The sequence below is a fragment of the Hypomesus transpacificus genome, chromosome 2 (genome assembly GCF_021917145.1).
Source record: "Hypomesus transpacificus isolate Combined female chromosome 2, fHypTra1, whole genome shotgun sequence".
Taxonomy (NCBI): Eukaryota; Metazoa; Chordata; class Actinopteri; order Osmeriformes; family Osmeridae; genus Hypomesus; species Hypomesus transpacificus.
The window spans coordinates 532,515-553,786 of NC_061061.1; the positions used below are offsets into that span (position 1 = coordinate 532,515).

Genomic DNA, 21,272 nt, shown 5'->3' on the forward strand with positions numbered 1-21,272 from the left:
CAACATTCTCTGCTTATGCTCAAATGGTATCATATAGATAGTTTGCAGGCACAGAATCTTCCACTGTATCAATGATAGATCAAAAGTAGATTGAAACATCTATCCGCAATGAAGTGGAGGCTACTTAACAGTTTAAAAACAAAACATCTGGCGATGAGTGGGTGGATATGAGAGCTTTGCAGTTATGGACATCCGATGTAGGATGGAAAGTTCCAGAGAAACAGAAAAGCTCTTTTAAACATCCATATGTGAGGCTAGCTTGCCGCATCCCATCTTCAGTAGTGAGTTAACCTTATTCTGGACATCTCTGCTTAAACTACCCTGGTGCAATGGATCAATCCCCAGAGTCCAAACTATCCTACTTCCACACAAAGTAGGTCGTGACTAAATTTAACAGTTCCAAAGCTTTCCACTCAAGACCAGAATATTTCAAGACACAGCTTTAAGGTATTGCTGACAATTACTAACAAATAACACTAACAAATGAAACATAATTCTCACATAATGTATCTTCATTAGCAGCTCACACCATGAAACATTCATTCCTACCTTCGAGCAAGCAAGCCCTCAGACAGCCTAACCACAGATGCCATCAAACCCGTCACCCAACGAAAAGATTTTCCATGACACAACTTACTTCACAGTTGACCGTTAAACCAGAAGCCACAGTTAGCTCGCCTAGCTAAACAACTCACCTCAAATTCAAACTTGGAGCTGCCAAAGTTGGTTCTCTGTTTCTGCCAGAAGTTATCAGGCTTGATGATAAGCGTCACGTGGATGCAGGAAGGAAAGGACTCCTGAAGGATCTTCAGCAGAGGTTTGATGGAGTCCCACTTGGAGCCGCGCATGTCCACAATGACCGTGAAGCCATATCTACGCACATCCTCACTGAGACAACAGAAGAATCACAACAACAAAGAACTAACTACAACATTTTAAACCACAAACATAGAAAACAACAGTTGAAAACTGGGCTGGAAAAGATTTTGCACAAAAAATACAGTATATGAATAAATTAAAGAAAATAAGAGTTGTGACAAAAGAACACAACATAATCTTACCAAGTGTTACCAAGTAAAAGTCCATAAAAGGTTTTGCTTCTTCTCTGGTTTGGTGTCTAGCTCCAGTCTGGCTGGGCTCCCCTGCACTAACTCAACCTGACTAATGCACCCTGGCGGTCTCCCAGAAGGACGGAAAGAGAAAGAAGAAGAACAGAATACAGAGGAGGGAAAGAGAGACTGAGACAAGTGTTTTACATACTGTAGAGAGTATGTTTGTGCTTGTGTGAGAGAAATAGAGAGAGAGACAGAGAGAGAAGGAGAGAGAGAGAGAGAGAGAGAGAGAGAGAGAGAGACTCAAGGGGAGGCTAACCTACATACATACAGGACTCAAGTTCCACCCAGCCTTACAGCAGAGGTACTGGGATGAAATTCTGTATAGACAGATTGAGTTAGGGTTACCTGGGGGTGGGGTTGTGGTTATCTGGGATTAGGACTAGGGTTTAGATTACCAGGGGAGGTGATAGGGGATGAGGTTAGGGTTACCTGGAGATAAGGTTAGGGTTACCTGGAGATAAAATTAGGGGACGAGATTAGGGTTACCTGGGGATGAGATAAAGGGGTGAGATTAGGGTTACCTGGAAATGAAATAAATGGATGAGATTAGGGTTACCTGGGGATGAGTTAAGGGGATGAGATTAGGGGACATGGTTAGGATTATTTGGGGATGAGGTTATGGTTACCTGGAAATGAAATTAGTCAATAAAGTTATGGTTACCAGGGATGAGATTACAGGATGAGATTAAGGTTACCTGGGGATTGCTGCGAGGTAGGTGATGAGCCTGCGCAGGTCCTCCTGGCGGAACCTGTCGTGGTTGCTCCTGGCGGGGAAGGTGAGGACGGGCCCGCCACGTCGATCTCTACCACCTGGACACCAGCACAGGTTAATCTATCTCTACCACCTGGACACCAGCACAGGTTAATCTATCTCTACCACCTGGACACCAGCACAGGTTAATCTATCTCTACCACCTGGACACCAGCACAGGTTAATCTATCTCTACCACCTGGACACCAGCACAGGTTAGTCTATCTCTACCACCTGGACACCAGCACAGGTTAGTCTATCTCTACCACCTGGACACCAGCACAGGTTAGTCTATCTGTACCACCTGGACACCTGCACAGGTTAGTCTATCTCTACCACCTGGACACCTGCACAGGTTAGTCGATCTCTACCACTTGGACACCAGCACAGGTTAGTCTATCTCTACCACCTGGAGATAGCAACTCGATGCCTCAACACGCCGCTCTTGAGGTGAATGCCCCATGTAACCAGCACTTTCATCCTATGCTGACTATTGTGACAGTTGTCCAGTGCCTGGAGACACTGGACTGTGTCAAGGTTTGGCAGGTTGTTATAGCTCAACGATTAGAGTCCTTGCCTGCAGATCAGAAGGTTCCAGGTTTGAATCCCCCCTTTGTCCAGCTAAGACGGCATGATCATTACCTGAAAGAAAGGCCACCTTCTCCTTGAGGATGGGCAGCACGTCTATGGCCTTCATGTCCTCATGGTCGTGGAACCCTGCAACAAAGAACAGGAAGTCACACAAGCCTGCCAAGGAGAAGGACAGGCAGGCAGACAGGCAGGCAGACAGACAGTCCTACCAGGAGATAGACAGACAGGGCTTCCGGGAGAAGGACAGACAGACAGACGGACTGGTAGCAGACAGTCAAATAACATAGCAGAAGTGCAATAGACAGACTCATAAAGAATGACTGTTCAACTTTCCCTTAAATAACACGATTTTTATATAGGAAAATGGTTGTCTCTCTCCCTCCTTGATCCTGTTTTAATCTTGATCGCCCCCCCCCCCCCCCCCCCCTCCTCCAGTCTGCCGATGAACACTCTGACCCACTTACACTGCAACCCTGAAGTAACACAGAAATTAGTTAGCTTGCTCTCATTACCATTCTAGGTTGGTCACACCTTTTGCGAAGCCAGAGATCCTGATTAGTTATGCAAACCAAAGATCAGTGGAGCTCAGAAACAAATGATCGCTGCGTCTGATTCTATAAGTGGTTTATTCCTTTTCATAGCACCATGATAGATCAAGTCGCAGCATCATTGAGCCTGCTCTGCTCTGGTGTTAGCTACAGCCTCCGCCAACTCACCAGATGGCTCCTACTTAATACCAGGGAAGGAGAGAATCACATGCAGCTTCTTTCAGCTTGACAGTCTGTGGTCTGAACAGCCTGGATGAGGGCCCCTGCCCAGCCCCATTCCCTGCCCAGCCTCATTCCCAGACCAGGCTCATTCCAAGCCTCATTCCCAGCCTCATTCCCAGCCTCATTCCCAGCCCAGCCTCATTCCAAGCCTCATTCCCAGCCCAGCCTCATTCCCAGCCCAGCCTCATTCCCAGCCTCATTCCCAGCCCAGCCTCATTCCCAGCCTCATTCCCAGCCCAGCCTCATTCCCAGCCTCATTCCCAGCCTCATTCCCAGCCCCAGCCTCATTCCAAGCCTCATTTCCAGCTCCAGACCCAGTTTAAAATCTGTGTCCACATCATTCTGAAAGCCTACAGGTCTATTATTCACTCTGCTGCCAAGCAAGCAGCTCTCGGTTCTGATACTGACTCCCTTCTCTGACCTTGTCTAAACATTCCTACTGCCTGTAAGAGTGAGTGTGTGTGTGTGTGTGTGTGTGTGTGTGTGGTACAGGAACACGGGGCCCCAGTAGAAACCCTACTCCACAGTTTCCTGTGAAGTGTGTGTATGCCCACATTCCACTTCTTGGTGTTTTATGTAACAGGCTGATCTTGGCCCACAGCCAAAACTGACCTCCACTACTACATGGTGAGACACAAAAGACACAACACACACACATGCACACACATAGAGGAAAGCACACACACACAGACTCACACATGATGGCCTTAGAGAGAGTTCACCACACCTCTGTCCTGAAGACTAGTCAAAGATTAAGTTGTTCCACTATGATACAGAGATGCAAGACAGTAGAACTCACACACACACTCTACACACACACACACACACACACACACACACACACACACACACACACACACACACACACACACACACACACACACACACACACAGCTGTTACAGCACAACAGACATGACTGTGGGAATCCCAAGCAGGCAGAATAAACCAGAGAATCTGACGCAGGCAACAGCTGATTGACATCGACAACACAGTCGTTCTTACAAGCAACTAACTCGGAGACCAACTCTGTTAGACTGTTGATTTACCCCAAAATGGGAAACTCTGACTTTTGAGTTCCATAACAAATTATTTGAATTTGTTCAATCAACTCTTATGTATATTGAATCGGTGTGATCCACGTTTATAGTAAATCTGAGCACATATTCCGGAAAAAAAGCTATATGGCTGTAGCAGCGAAGGAGAGACAATTGCTGGCCGAGTCAATGCAGACGTTTGAATGCATTAGCCAGTCCATACATTAAAACATTTAACCACACTGTCAATTCAATTTAGACACTAAGGGATGGATTCCCTGAAAAGGATTAAGACTTGCACTAAACTAAGAGAACAATTCGATTAAGATCTCCATGTAAAATCTTTTTTAGTCTGGGCTAATCCATGAGTGGGAGAGTGAGCCTACATGTCACAGTTTAGGTTAGCGAATAACATTACCCAGCAACACATTGTTACACCCTTAGTCATTTGTTAAAGACAGTGTAGGCAATGTTGTTGAGAAGCATTTTTTGTCAAATTTGCCGAAAGTAACTTCACATCTTGATAGCAACCACTTTATCTAAAAGTTTGATGGTAATAGGAAATCATTTCGACATCTGTGGGCGTCACAATACTGTAATAAACACGACCAATCATTAAGGGGTACCCTGACTAGTAATTGGACGGGCTACCTGTCTGTCTGTCTACCTACCTGCGCCCACTCTGCCCCTGCACTCAATGCTCTTTACTGTAGTTGTGTGGGAGTGGCTTTGAAGGGAGGAGGAGGGATATTTAGGTTTGAATCGTGTCAAAAATTATTTAAAATAGCTTGCCTACCCTGCCTTTAATTCGTGCTTAGTTTTAACAGAGTGAAAAGTGCAATCCCTAACTGTATTTGGCGTGAGAGACTGATCATCTGCCAAGCAGTTCTGCAACTCTGAATAGCGAGACCGACTCGTATATCTCCCGGGGCCTCTTAGTTCTCCCTGTCTCTGTGCTATTGACTGTTAGCATGTTGGTGTTCCTCTCTGGGTCTCCCTTGGCAACCGCTCTCCTGCCACCATGCTCTCCTTTAGGTCTCTTGTTCACTACTGTTATTTAGATGTGTGTGCAAAGACACAATGCTGTGTGTGTGTGTACATAAATGTGTTTTATGTGTGTGTTTGTTTGTCCATGGATGTATGTGTGTGTGTATGGCTGTGCTTATGTGTGTGTGACTGGTTGGGAGAAAATAATGGAAGAATGAAGCATTATAGAAACAATGAGGCATCCAAGATTTCACCTGGATCCTTCAGCTCCTTCACCCTGCTGGATCCTTCAGCTCCTTCACCCTGCTGGATCCGACACAACACAACCCAGACTAGTAACATTCTAGCTAAGTCAAGACAACTCGCATCGTTCTGCTTCCACACCCGCTCCTTTTGGTACCAGCAAACCGCAAAAGAGCGCAGTACAAAAACATGCGTCTGAGACGACTAACTGAGAGACAGAGAGAGAGAGAGAGAGAGAGAGAGAGAGAGAGAGAGAGAGAGATGGGAAGGAGAGATGGAGTAAAATAGAAAAGTGATGAGTTAGAGAAAGAGAGAGCATGAAGAGGAGGTAGAGAGAGAGATAGTATGTGTGTGTGTACGTGTGTGTGTGTGAACTGTACATGTGTGTGTGTGTGTGTGCGCACAGTACATGACTGAGACGACTACCTGAGAGGCGGATGAGAGTCTTCCCAGCTTGAGCAAACTGCCAACTGTGGTTATCCAGCACAGCCATCATCTCTCTGAGCCAGGACCTAGAGCAGGCTTCTGTTCCCTCACCTCCACCAGGCACAGAGCCTGGCCTACCTGCACCTGTCTGCCAGGGAAGCCTGGCTGAAGGGCGGTGTTAGCATTAGCATTAGCCTTCAGCCTCAGTTCTTCTCCAGGTTCTTCCTGTTGTCTTGTTGTTACACCAACTCCGGATTCCCTGTGACTGCAGCAGCTGGCTGTCTTTCCACTGCAACAGCTTTTTCTCCTTTCACCCCAGCCACCCCCCCCCAAATAAGATTTACTGAGGAGTGTTGCTAAGCGCCAAGTAGCTCTCCCTGGTCCTCCTTGGGAAGACTTAAGCCAGGCGAACAGTTGTCATAGCGGATTTGCTGTGGAGTGGGCTGTGTTGTCGACTGATTCAAATCTGCTCGATAAGTCCAAGATCTTCTGACCTCCACCGTGCCGTGCAGATACCGTACGGCACGGTCTCGTCAATTAGACTGAGCAGGAAATTCACGAGTCCTGAATGGACCAGGGACCACATGTACCGTCCAGCAGTCAGGCAGGATGGGTTAAGCAAGGCTCTGGGGAGTGGCATCGCCAGGTGGTAGAAGGTAGAATGGAATATTGTGGTTGAGATGTTATTGTTTCACTGTAGTTGAGATATCAGCCTATTATTGTCAAACTAGCTTCAGCTAGGATGTTACTCTGACCACAGACACAGTTAGAACTATGCATGATTCATGATTTCTACAGTATATCTATTGTATATGGATACAAGCATCTTGTGAATGGGGATGTAACTGAGAATGTAGTGTTGTGCTCACAGCTGCAGGGCAACAGCTGTGTCCGAGCTAGAAAACATACAAACAGCTGATTGGTCACCAGTCTACCTGCTGAGCCAAGATGGTCCATTGCATCATGGAACTTGCATTTTTTTTAGGTAACAGCAGAGTTAGATATTCTTGAAGGTAGAGATGGAGAGACATGTAAACACTATTTTCGCGAACCAGAGATCAAGCTGCATGCCTGACTGAGCGTGTTGTTTGGATGCATCCACATCCATGAAAACAAAGACAGTAATGATGAAACCCAACTGAATAAGGGAACTCTATGCAACCCAGCTCTGATTGTGAGGACACAACAGCACCAGCTTCACAGACTGAGACCAAGTCAACAAGCTCTAACAACTAAGTGGCACGCTGAGACAGAGCTCTCCTGTCACGCACACCACCCCAGACCACACCACCCCACACCACACCCCCCCACACCAGACCACCCCAGACCACACCCCCCCACACCACACCACCCCACACCACCCCACACCACACCCCCCCACACCAAGCCAGACCACACCCCCCCAAACCACACTCCCCTACACCACACCCCCCCACACCACACCACCCCACACCACCCCACACCACACCCCCCCCACACCACACCACCCCACACCACACCCCCCCACACCACACCACCCCACACCACCCCACACCACACCCCCCCACACCACACCACCCCACACCACGCCACACCACACTACGCCGCACCACAACGCACCACACCACTCTGCACCACACCACATAACTCTGCACCACACCACTCTGCACCACGCCACACAAACTATTCAACCGATATGTTCTGAAGAGTAGATGGGAAACACGTAGAAGAAGAAACAACGTCTTTATGAAGAGTTGGAAGACAGGGATGCAGAGGAAGATTCGATGGAGACAGAGATATAGAGACAGACACATTAGAAAGACAGAGAGTAACCCCAGTTTGCCAGTTAGCTACAGTAGTGTCTGTTTACCAGCTATGTGGTCACGGCTTGCTCCCAGAGGAAGGCCTCTGTAGACGTTTGAACACCCCCCCCCCACACACACACACTCACTCCACACACACCCACACCCCCCTCCAACACACAGTCATGTATGGAACCTGTAAAGACACAGTGTACCAAATCTCTCAATTCACCTCAAATGTAAGCATCAGTTTAAATACCAAAACTGTTGGCAAATGACAGTCCTGAGTGTCTGGGAGATGCAGTGTCTGTGTGTGTGTGTCTGTGTGTGTATGTGTGTGTGTTTGTGCGTGGCCTGCAGTGGAGCAGTGGCATCTCTAGTGTGTTTGAGTTCATGATACCCTCTGGTAGTGTTGGTGCCCTAGGCACACATTCAATGGATTTTCAGTAGACTTCTCTCTAACAAAGGGCATAGGCCTATCTCCTCCAACAAAAACACGCACACACCCAGACACACACACACTCGCACAGACACACAGACATTTCAACACACACTATGCACACACCCTAAAAACACACAGACACACACATACTACACACACGACATGGACACACCAACTACACAGACACACACAAGCCCAGAGACACACACACTAGGACAGCTCTCTCTGTGGATGGGGGTAACATCCTGCGACTTGTTATTCCAGCTCTGAAAACAGGCCTCTTATGTCAACAAGCAGCTTGCCCGCTATCCGATGTCATGAACACCGCTGTCACTATTTAACATGTGTTGGCATCAGGGATAAGTAAAGCTGAGTGGTAGAGCATTTGAATGCAAATCTTTGCAGATTTGAGACCTCTTTGGATAAAGTGTGTGTTAAATAAATACATGATTATATCTTGTTGTCAGAATAGATTTCTGCATATCAATATATACAAGGGATGAATCAACAGTCTATAATGTGAGCTTTTATTCTGAAGGACGACAGTCCCTTAATGTAACACTTCCTGTTTCCTGCCTCCGCCTTGCCGTCCATCCTGTGCCAGCTCGTTTAATTATTAACTGCTTCTGGAGCACACTTTTCTCAGGAGAGTTCTTTGCACTAAGACTTGAGGCAGAAATCAATATGGAGGAGATGTATGACTGCATGTGCAGGACAGCAATGATGAAGCACATTTGTACTTCCTGTTACCCTGTGGCCGACATGTTTAGTCAACACCTTCCAAATAATGTCAGGGCTCCAGAGTGATGAAAAACCTGAACTAATAAATAATTATTTTGTTGTATTAATGAATTAGTAATAACAATTTGAATAGTGGGGATTGCATCACATCACCAAATGATGAGAAAAAACTAAGCTATAATATCTGGTAACACCGGATTCCCTTGTTTGCATAAACGGATTTTTGACTTGAAATATGGAAATAGTTTACATCATTGTAATTATGATTCAATATACGCTTTCTTTGAGTTTGCTTGTCTCTCTATGGTATGATAGTGCACGTGTGTTTGTGAGCCTTCTGGGTGTTGTTCCTGTGCTGGGGAGTTGACTGCCTCTAGTGATCAGGAGAGGAACTGCTTCCTGGAATCCTGGGTGTCCCAGAAACATGGGAACAACATAAAGCTCCCTAATAACGTCTCTATGGAAACAACCTTTTCTCGCCCTTAACTCAGTCAACTGGGTTAGTATTGTTAACCACAAATCCAATATGAGTGACGAATAGAGGAACACAGTTACTGAACACAAAAACAAGTTCTGCTCATAAATGCATTTCAGTTGAGCCAGAAAGTAAACTAAGATACAGACCTGATGATTGGCTGCTTGGTCCCTCCAGTTTCGGTTCACACTGCGTGAGAGAACAATCTAGAAGGTGAGAGAGAGTTGAGAAGAGCAGTTAGACAGCTTTCAGACTGTCTGACCAGGAGCAAGCGGCCCTCCAGCCGGCACAGTGACAGTGAGATGGCTGCTCTGAGGAGCTCGATCCTCTCTCAGATTGAGCAGCATTAGACACGCCCTCACACACTATTCTCCATGACACTGCGGCGCCACAACAGATCAACACAACAAGGACAATACCCTGACTGGGTATTCTCACTACACAGCTAATGATAATGAGTTCATTTAAGGTTGAATGTTATCTTATTGTCAGTAAGGTGAAACGGTTTTGTGGCCAGCGTTCACACGAGACTGGAGCACGCAGGACAACGCAGAGCAAGTCCCAGAACAGACGCTTTCATCCAACACATAATGCACGGGGGGATTTGAACCCTCTCGATCTGCAGTCAAATGCTCTAACCACTGAGCTACATCCCTGCACCCATACTAAACGTGTTCAAAATCTGTGAGGAAAGAGCTCAACTTGCTCAACAGCCGCTAAGGAACTGAACCAAAGAACCACATTTCTGGGGTTCAAGCAGTCCTCGTCTTTGGTGGTTTTCTTCCATATCAGGCACGTCAGCTAATAAAACTGGCTGTTCCTCTTTACATCCGTCCCGCACGTGTGAGCTTGGATTTGAGAGGGCGTGCATAAACAGCCTAGCAAGCCGTCGGGGAGTTCTGTTGACACGAAAAATGTATGCTATAAGAAAGCTTTTCATTTGGGCAACCCTGCTGACTGGAGGTGGTACTGCAGCACTCTTTCTGGGTCAGTGGAGCAAGCAGGGTGGCTTAACTCTGCCCCGATTCTTAAAAGACGGCACCAGCATATGCTGCAAGGCATCATGGGCCAGCGTATTGTGATATCGAGGACTGCAAGTCATATCCCACCGTCTCTACTGTCTCAAGGACACGTGAGGAATCATTGGCATGTGACCATAATTTAGGCTCCGTTCAGAGAATCCACAGCTGTACACAGTGCAGTCAGACGTAAATCACCACTGGAATACCAAGCGTGTTTACTCATCTGAGACAGAGATATCCTGCTGTCTAAGTAGACCTAAGCCAAGTACACGCCTACTGTACATCCAATCCAAACGATTTTTATTTCTACAGCCCTTTTTACACGCAGTGTCACAGAGGGCTTCACCTTTGTCCACAGAACTGCACCTCAACCATCCTGAACCCTCAGAGAACACCAGGAAAACACTGAGGGAAACAGGAGAAAACTGAAGAAACCTTGTAAGGAGCTGTTCAGCGAGGGATCCCCTCCTCCAGCGCCACATGGCTCAGTGGAACAACGTTTGATTGCAGATCATGAGCTCAAAATATGAACTCTCCACAGTGCATCTATACATTGGATAAAAAAAGGTCCACAGATTATACATGGCAAGAGTTTTTATTAATAGAACAACTCCTTTGTTTTCATTGGACATGGGGTTTGCACTCAAATAAATGCTATGAATGTTGAAGGTAACACTGACACGTTCAATGCAGGTTAGAGAGCGGCAAACGCTAGACTGACTTCATGTCTCTTAAGGTGTCTAGTTTGTCTACCGAGTGATCTAGAACCTTCTCCTACCCAGGCTGCTCCAGCTACAACACCGAGTGATCTAGAACCTTCTCCCATCCAGGCTGCTCCAGCTACAACACCGAGTGATCTAGAACCTTCTCCTTCCCAGGCTGCTCCAGCTACAACACCGAGTGATCTAGAACCTGCTCCCACAAAGGTGGGTGGTGTTTACACCAAGAAGGAGTTTACCCAGTTCAGCTCGATGCCCCAGGATGACTGGATGGCTGTGAGCTGGGATCCTAACATGTTGTTTTCTACAGAGGGAGAGAGGATGTTAGGCTGGAAGAGCACTTCCTGTTTGACAGGCTGTGCACAGCTGTCTGCCGGGGACCAGCAGCACAGGGAGCCCAGCTGAAGCAACACACACATATACACACACATACACACACAAATACACACACACATACGCACACATACGCACGCATACACACACACACACGCATGCAAGCACACACACTCAAACACATGCAAGCACACACACACACACACAAACACACACATGCACACCTTGTGGCCTCTACACTGTCGCTAAGACCATATAAGAATTAATCAATTAGCGTGACAAAATTGCAGGGAGCACAGGAGTGCCATCATTTAAACGACACGTACCAGAGGACACACTGTGGAAATGGCTCTCCACACTCCGGACTGCTAATACGTATAAACCCCAGAACTCAGCTGAACTCAGTCACTCCATTAATGAAGAGACAGAGAGAAGATGTCTTCATCACAAGCCTCTATCTCAAGATCAGAGGGTTCAAGGTTCTCCCACGTGGACAACAGGGTTCTCCAACGCGAACCAAGAACCCAGGTCGTCCCATGTAGGCTGCATGCCCAGAACTCTCTGTGTGGCCTGCAGAAACACCGCTGCTTCAATAAAACACGGGGATTGTGGGACCAATATTGACGCATAACGTTTCACTGTTGTAGAAACTTCCTTCCATCCATCCATCCTTCTAGCCATCCATCCATCTTTCCTCCTTTACTGAGTCATCTGGTGACAAGTGATGGGAGGAAGTCATTTATGCTCCTTCTGACTGCATTAGGCTGTCCACTGTCTCTCAGGAAAGACATCAATCCAGCCTGTTAGAAGTCCTGTTCACTTCTCTACGTGTAGAGAGAGAGAGGGGGGGGTGGAGAGAGGGGGGGGAGGTGGAGAGAGAGAGAGAGGGGTGGGTGGAGAGGGAGAGAGAGATGGGGGGTGGAGAGAGGGGGGGGTGGAGAGAGGGAGAGAAGGTGAGGAGGAGGGAGGGGAGAAAGAGAGAGAGAGATAGGGGTGGGGGGGTAGAGAGAGATTGAGTGAGTGGTAGAGAGAAACGAGGGGGTAAAGAGAGAAAAGAGAAAGGAAATAAGAAGAAAGGGGTAGAGACCGAGGGATTGAGAGAGAGGGATTGAGAGAGAGGGATTGAGAGAGAGGGATTGAGAGAGAGAGAGAGAGAGAGAGAGAGAGAGAGAGAGAGAGAGAGAGAGAGAGAGAGAGAGAGAGAGATTCAGTCTGGGCAAAGATAGCTCAAATGCTCTTCTTGATCCGTGGAGGGGAGGAAGTGGATGGCGTGGGCGATGCCAGGCTGTCTCTGGGTCCTATTCTCTGCTTCAGCTTCCCCAACTGCCAATTATCCGGCCGGAGCAGAGGAGGGCTCAAACGTTTGCAGAGTACGCAAGACGCACTCCACCCTGCTCTCCACTCTCTCATCTCTCTTTCTCATCTCTCTCATCTCTCTCTCTCTCATATCTCTCTCTCTCATCTCTCTCTCTCATCTCTCTCTCTCATATCTCTCTCTCTCATCTCTCTTTCATATCTCTCTCTCTCTCTCTCTCATATCTCTCTCTCTCTCATCTCTCTCTCTCATCTCTCTCTCATCTCTCTCATATCTCTCTCATCTCTCTCTCTCTCTCATCTCTCTCTCTCTCTCTCTCTCTCTCACACATCTCTCTCTCTTACACCTCTGTCCTCTCTCTCCCCCTTGTAATGATTGTGGTGTGTCTGAACCCTATTACTGTAACACATTGTAGTTTCCTTGCATGAGACTTTTCTCTATGCTGTGTAGGAACATTACACAGCAGTTTAGCTCCCATTGCAGGATCTAAGAAAATGTCAACAACCCACAAAATAACAAGCTATGCGGACGATGTAAACAACTGCAGAAAACAGTTTATAGATAAATTAATTCAAAAAGTTAATATCTGATAGTATACATATAATACTATGTGTGTTTCCTATTTCATATTTCAGATAGATGGTCACTAGTGTAACTATGATAGTACTGACTAACGTTGTTATTACTAACAGAGGACAGAGGCAGCTGTGATCCGACACACCAACGGCCACAGACATGACCCCTGGCTGGGGAGCCCGGAGATACGTAGTGTAGGATGTTGTAGACATATGGCATGTCAAGAGAGAGAGAGAGGCAGAGAGAGGGAAGAAGAGAGAGAGAGAGAGACAGAGAGAGAGAGAGAGAGAGAGGCAGAAAGGGTTGAGAGAGAGAGGGAGGGAGAGAGGGAGGGAGGGAGGGAGGGAGGGAGGGAGGGAGGGAGGGAGGGAGAGAGAGAGAGAGAGAGAGAGAGAGAGAGAGAGAGAGAGAGAGGGAGAAGCAGAGAGAGAGAGAGAGATAAATGGTGGACAACACTTGTGACCAGGAGACACCAGGTGTCACAAAGACAGCTGACGGTAGAGCAGATAGACAGCTGCACGGGCGGCATCAGTGGTGGTCTCCCTCATATGTTACAACATTCTTAGTAAACAAGCGTATAAACGTATTTTTGCTTTAATCTGCCAGGTGATGATTAGTCCATGTCTGTAGGACATTCAGACCAAATCGACCACGTACTGTCACTGTTAATTCACATGTTAGGCCTTACGCAGTGTCCCAGACGCCTTGTCGATGCTGTGTCTGTGCGTGTGTCCGTTTTAAGATTCTAGAAATAACGCATCGGTCCATTCCACTGACAGTTTGTTCACACAATAATGTCAACGATATGGGTTTGAATTGGACTAGACTGCAAAGTATAGAAATGGGTTCACGTATGACGCAGAACAGCCTACTTAATTACGTGTCCTCGCCTCAAAATGTTGATTCCTCCCAATAACCCATAGGAAACGCATAGGCGTCATCTATTCCCTATGAAAACGGCATATTCTCTGTTAAATACGTTCATGAGAAGGCTCCTGCAGTAGCTGTGTCTCCGAAATTCTTTCATGCACGCACACGACAATCACTGTCGGTAAACAGAGCAATATGCACATCAACAATGTAACGGCAAATCGCTCACCGATGGCATGGGCAACAGCAACTCGCCCCTTTTTGACTTACCAGATTTGAAAAACGCCGCTATGTCGGCCGCATCATTCGGACCCTCATCTATCCCGTCGCCCGAGCTCATTGCTGGAATAACGTCACTTCAAAATATCACTAAATATTCGACTCCGTTAGATCTGCGGAAAGGCGGGTCAGCCTTACATTGAAAGTGCGAATATTGTCCCGCAACGGTCACGCTGTTGGGTTTCCCCTCAGTAGGCAATAGCCCTCCATCTTGACTGGAATAAAACGTTCTTATTGCCGATCTGCGGCGCTCCCAAGCCGCGCGGAGGGGAAGTCGATGCAGACTCCATCGGGATGGGGGAGGTATACAAGGGAAGGATATTAAGCTACTACATGATGTGAATTGCTCTTCCGAATGAGGGGCACCATATCACAGCCTTACTTCTCATTAATTCAGTATTTTATCTGTTGATTCTTGAGCCGTATAGTCATATTCATCAATAAAACCTAGTCAACAATACATTGTCATGATGTGATATATCAGACAGGAGTAGCTGAAGATTGGGGTAGTTTGTCACTATACCTGACAAAATAATCCTATGGCAGGTATTCTATTTAAAAACACGTACATCCTGAAAAACAAAGTGTTATGCCCTGCCAGGACTGCTCTAACTCGTCATGATGTCGCAGCCTGTACTAGACTGCTGTATAGCGTAGCAGGCCAACTGGTTTGCGCGAGTGGACAGTGCCTCCCATCGGTTTTTACGGAAACGTCCTCAAGTGTATTTAATCTTCCATTTGAAAGGCTACCTTTCATGAGGCCCTGCTATATCAAAAATTGAGCATTCGTTATGAATGTTAATTCATAACTATTAATTAGTCAATCATCTCATTAGTTCTTAAATCTTATTTATTTTCTCTGTCCTTTGATTATTCTTAGCTAGTTTGTTATATGTTATTCTGTTGGCCTGTGAAGACGGGTTCTGGATACTGCACTCACTGTGTGTTCTGTAGGACTGGGTTCTGGATACTGCACTGTGTGTCCTGTAAGACTGGGTTCTGGTTACTGCACTGTGTGTTCTGTAAGACTGGGTTCTGGTTACTACACTGTGTGTTCTGTAAGACTGGGTTCTGGTTACTACACTGTGTGTTCTGTAGGACTGGGTTTTTCATGTTGTCACTCGCCTGGTCTCTGAAATGTTGCTGTACAGCGCTTTGATGCAACTCTGTTGCTTTTAAATGTACTAAATACAGATTGATTTGACTTAAACAAAGCAAGTTAAGGTGGTTGAATTTTTAAGTATGAATGTCCAGTGTCCTAGACATCTTGTCTAGATATAGTGTGACCTCTTGAGCCCAGGTACAGCTGTTAACCAGATGGGTGATTGTCTTCAGGTTACACATGTCACCTTGTGTCAGACATTTACGCCTTGTAACAGGTAGGTCACATATTCTGACGACAGCTATCAATATATTTGCCCTGTTGTGCCCAGGTCCAGCAAGGACAGAAAAGTCACTTGAGTTGGTTTGGTTGGTGTGACATTTTCAGCCATGTAATAGGGAGGTCAAATATTGTGACAACAGCTAGCGAAATATGTGACCAGTTCCCATAGGCTGACATTTTGTCCAGATAAAGTCAACTAACACACACACACACCAGATATCAAATGAAAAATGTCAAAATACATTATAACAATACAATTCCAAGACAAACTATTAGAATTTGTTGTTTTTATTTGTCTCTGTCAACAAAAACAATTCATTATTAAAATAAAACAATATAACAGTAGGCCAGTGTAGGCTACCAATGGCCAAAACAACAAATAAGCAAAATCAATAACAGAGTATATTTAATAAACAAAGGTTTATGTTCTCTGACATTTATTCGGCTAACAGCACTGCCACCACGGATTGGATTCAAACCACAAACCACCTCACTAGGGGTCCGGACCACACCAAAGGAAGGGGGTACGCTCGCACCCGGAGCAAGTGGTCCAGACATGATGGTACATGGCCTCAGCGCACCCTAGTGTTCGTGTACTGAACTGGCTTCAATCCCTCTCAAAACTAGGCTACTCTGATGAAAGCAGAGACACTTCCAGCTGTATCAAGCACCAGACCTGCTGTTCCAAAAATGTAAATGATAAATAAACTCTGCAAATTATGTCACACACAAATGCTATCTTATCTCCTTGGTGTTTGAGCTGTATTTTCTTATTTTATTTTTTTATTTAAATATTTTGCATGTTAAACTTTTACAGACCCAGATACAAGAAAAGTGACCCAAGGCTCTCCAGTATGTGAGTACAGTGTGTGTGTGTTTGTGTGTGTGTGTGTGTGTGTGTGGAGAAATGGAGTTGCAGTGCAGAGGTAGACACACTGGCTATTCTTAGTACAAGGATGTTAAATAGTTTGGGTGAAATAACCCTAGTGGACCACACTAACCCATTGAAGAACTCAGGTTTAAGTTAATGATCATTTTTACCTCTAATCATCAATCATATGATTCATTCCAGGTCGTTAGATACCAGAGTAAAGTTACACACACAATCTGTCATGGTCAATGGACCCCCTAAAGTAGCCATGGCCACCCCATAATATAAAAGTCTGGTTCCGCCACTTCACTGGACAGGTGTTACTTTGGTGACTATAAATCGACATTACAGTTGAATATAGCCTACGGCTGAAGGGCTTATAACCCTTGTAATTACCCTCCTTCTACAGTTTAGGATTGTCGGTAAAAATCGTTGCATGTGAGTTTGGCCAATAGCCTAATACTTTGCAACTGTAGCCTATCACACTATGGGCGACAACCAACTGCTTTGGTTGTCGCCCATAGTGTATGCCCGTGTATGCTAAACGCAAAAAACGTCCACTTCTCCCGAAAAACGCAATTTCTGTGTGTGTAGGTACGTCGGAGAAGCGCTCCTTTCACACCCCCTGAAAGTATTCTGTTACCAAGGAAACCAGTCACAACACATTATTCGTGCAGAAAGTGTTTTTTTCTGGAAAGTGTTTATAGGCAGAACGCTCCGGCCTTTTATACCCAATTTCTCATGACGTATACTTTGCAAGAGAAATTCTATTTCAGGATTCAGTATTCACTTATTTTGTCCGAGAACCCTCGTGGTGGAATTTTATTGGGCTATGTCTCTCAGTTCTCGGTCTGCCAAAGCCAACTTCAGAAACAGGTCCACTCTACCGTCAATTCCCTTGGAGTCTATAAAAGAAATGCAGGTTTGTCATAAGCCATAACAATGTGTTGAGAATTATTTATTCTTATTTGTCTGTGAAATCTCCTGATGCCCGGAAAGTGGGTGTTACTCGCTGTAGCACTTTGTCAAGTGGAAACGTAAAGATGCATACAGTAGAAACAATTTCAGATGAGCGTTTAGGACGCAAGTAAAACTCACACACAGATAGACTATTACAACCACGAGTCACGAGAGGACAGAACCTCCCATGTCACATGCTCATGTGTTAACTGGAGGTTTAAATTATTCCATGGTTGTAAAACATTAATCAAACTTTTAAATGCGTTTTCCATCTCTAACTCATCATAGTTATCTCACATTTACTTCTCAGCACAATTTCTGCCGTGCTGATCTGTGTTGTAGCTACTCAAGACCACCTAAACCCTACCGAGACAAGACCAAGATTTTGAGGGTTCGAGACCAGACCACTCAAAACACAAAATCAGTAGGGTTTGACTTGATAAAAAGTTAGATTTGATCTGTAACTTTGTATTTGAACTCAAAATTAGCACTCTTATAGTGCCGCGTGATTATGGCCAGGTAAAGCCACCTATTATAAAAACAAAACATGTTTGTTTAGTGTTTCTTACAAGTGGAGGCGCATTATGATCTCTCATGTTATGCTTTGCTGTAATCTTTCTAGTGGGCGCCTCTAATGGCTGCCTGGTAGGCTCTCCTGCCAAAGTAAATTCCGTGTCTGTGCAAACTTTCATGGCCATTAAACATCAAACATCAATTCATTAGGTCTTTCACATCTCTCTCTGTCTCTCTCTGTCTCTCACCCACGTGAAGGAGCGCGGTACCGCGGCGTTTAACTTAACTGTATTAAGTCGGTAGAGGTAGAGGCTATGCAGCTGACATGAGTTAACGTTGATGTAGCCTAAAGTAACTTTATGTTCATCATTAGCTACATCTTTATCTGGCCTGGCTCGTTATCACAAACAAAAAATGGCAAGCAACTGAAACTAACGCCCTGAAACATACAGTTACATTGCTAATCCTCGCTAAATTTCTTTGTGTAAAGGGGGAAGAGATTTCGGTTAAAGTTGACGTAGGTCTAGTGCCAACCGACTCAGTGAGCGTCCCTTTGAAGAATTTTCACACGGCTGTGTTTTCTTTTGGTCGTTATTGTAAACTCTTTGCCGCTCAGGTAGCCTAACAAAATCTAATTTGAGCTGATTTGGCCGACATCTTCAGACAGACACTGTTTCACCTATCTTCCTCATTCACTTTTGGGGTACAAGGTTACAACATTGCCTAGGATAGGCAATAGAGCGGAAGTGAAGAAGATAAATAGCCTACTGAACGAAGGCAGCCAGGAACGTTCCAGTGCGCGTGTGTAAGTGAGTAAAACAGCGTGCACACGGACCGCGGGGGGATAGAGGGGGTGACTGACAGGGGTGAGAGATGCTATGCCATAGCAACGGTGCACAACACAACGTCACAGATATTTTATAGAGCTAATGCGAAATGGACTCATATTTTCCGTTCATTTTGAAACTTTATGAAACTGTGAAACTTTTATTGTATTGTGTTGTTGTCTCTGTGTGGTGTCAGATATGCTGTTCATGTAGTATATATGATGGATTGAATGTGTTTTAATACCTGTCTACAAACACATTTCCCCTAGTGGGATAGACTAAATAAAATTGACGTGACTTGATGGCGGGACAAAGTAGACTATGGCGGGCCGCCACAGTCTAGCCAATGAATGGGAAACACTGCATAGTGGCCATGTATTATTCGAGATACAATAGATGTATTCCTTGTTATGTGCTAAATTCATTTTGATATCAATGTTGCTCCAAGCACCCCTGCTATGAGGGGCAGAACCAGATGCAGTACTTAAACCAGGACAGTAGGAGGCAGTGTCTCCTCTATCTTACTCCTGTGGAGTGGTGGAGGGGGTGGAGGGATGGGGGAGGGGGTGGAGGGAGGTGGTGGAGGGGGGGTGGAGGCGGTGGTGGGATGGAGGTGGTGGTGGGATGGAGGCGGTGGTGGGATGGAGGCGGTGGAGGGATGGAGGCGGTGGTGGGATGGAGGCGGTGGTGGGATGGAGGCGGTGGTGGGATGGAGGCGGTGGTGGGACGGAGGCGGTGGTGGGATGGAGGGGGCCTCACGGCCGCAGGGAGAGTGTCGATCCCTCATCTATTATTTAGGAAGGTCTCTGGTTACTGAGCTGCTCCACATCAGAGGGTTCAGAAAACCCTGACTGGGAAACAATCAGGATCCAACTGCTTTTAAATGCAAAGCATTGCCATTTGTCTCCAATCAGATAGCCGTTCAAGCCTGTATGAGACAGCAGCCTCTGTCTCTCCAGCCGCCACCAGCTGCTGTGGCGGAATTTAATTAGTCGTCTGTGTTTTCTGATTTGAACAATGCTGGCAGTTCTGTGAGGACTGTATGGATGTTGGTGGCTGTATTCACTGTCGAGCAGCATCATCTTATTTTCTCCTCCATTGAATGTGACTACGGTCCTTCCTGGAGAAGGTGCGAGCCACTCTGTCACGACTTCTCCCAGTTCCTTGAGTTTCACTTCATTTGCATACAGAGCCACAATCACCTGGGCAAACAAGGCTTTGCATAAAAGCCCTGCTCCTGTCTGAGCCTTGGTCATCCCAACATGCTTAACAACGTACACAGACAGACAAAGCCTCGGAGTCGTAGATGAGTCGGAAGTGATGCATCTAAATTGCTGATGTTCTCTTTGTTTAGAGTTTTAGTGAGACTTCCTGTGGACCACTGGGCTCCTTGGCAACCATCTGAGGGTTAGGGTTTATGTGTGTGTGTGTGTGTGTTGTTGGGATGCATCTGTCTCCAAAGCCCTATCCTCGCTGGCCCATTGTGTAGAGTCTGTAAAGTGATAGCTGACTAGCCGACAGGTGGTCACCCAACACTACTATCTAGTCAGCAAAGCTTTTCAGTGGAAAATAATCGGATAATTTCGGGCAGTAAGGTAAGACAGTCGTTTGGACAGCTTAAGCAAGATGCCCAGCACTGCCGACCCGTTTCTCCTCTGTGTCCAAATTCAGTGATCTCATGAATAGTAATACCAATTAAGAGGCTGGAATCCGTGAAAAGACGGCTTTGTCGAGAGTGACGATGCTCAACTTTAAACCTGACTATCAAAACAAGGTAAGACGACCTGTGGTACGCAGCACCGGGTTACAGCAAGACACCTACACCGTCAGACCCAATGCATTTTTAAAGAAACAAGGAATTGTATTTATCTGGATTGTCGTATCATCATACTGGGTTGTGTTCCAGACTTGATAGAAAATATATCCATTGATCGTGTTGTCACAATACCGAGGGTGAATCTTTTTCTCATCTCACCAAACGTGCCCCCGCTGTGTTGCCATCCCAGGGTTATTACCTTTTCCGCTGTATTTGTCAAAGAGAATTCCCTGTAGCGTGCAAGATAACCGGATGTATTGTCTAGAAGTTTTATACTAGGACCAGCCCTTTGTACTGTCTTTTAAAATAATCTATATTTAGTTGTCAAACCAAATGACATTTGGTGGCATTTTATCAAGTGCAAAAAGGTATTCTGAGAAGAGCCAGATGTGATTTGTCTTCCAAATGCCACACTTTTATTCCTAGGATA

At 45.9% G+C, this 21,272-nt stretch overlaps 2 protein-coding genes across 3 annotated transcripts in view; one reads left to right on the forward strand and one right to left on the reverse strand.

The window, feature by feature from the left end:
* triob (trio Rho guanine nucleotide exchange factor b) overlaps positions 1-15,149 on the reverse strand; it is a 61,096-nt gene extending 45,947 nt beyond the window's left edge. Inside the window, exons 1-5 of the mRNA XM_047031972.1 lie at positions 14,463-15,149; positions 9,507-9,563; positions 2,509-2,583; positions 1,811-1,925; positions 696-888 (exon numbers count right to left, since the gene is read on the reverse strand). Of these exons, the coding sequence (XP_046887928.1) occupies positions 696-888; positions 1,811-1,925; positions 2,509-2,583; positions 9,507-9,563; positions 14,463-14,532 (510 nt within the window). The 5' untranslated portion in view covers positions 14,533-15,149. The remainder of the gene's footprint in view (positions 1-695; positions 889-1,810; positions 1,926-2,508; positions 2,584-9,506; positions 9,564-14,462) is intronic.
* A 2,403-nt stretch (positions 15,150-17,552) lies between these two features.
* dnah5 (dynein, axonemal, heavy chain 5) overlaps positions 17,553-21,272 on the forward strand; it is a 64,557-nt gene continuing 60,837 nt past the window's right edge. For both annotated transcript variants that reach the window (XM_047042577.1, XM_047042587.1), the window contains exon 1: positions 17,553-17,648. In XM_047042577.1, the coding sequence (XP_046898533.1) occupies positions 17,559-17,648 (90 nt within the window). In that variant the 5' untranslated portion in view covers positions 17,553-17,558. The remainder of the gene's footprint in view (positions 17,649-21,272) is intronic.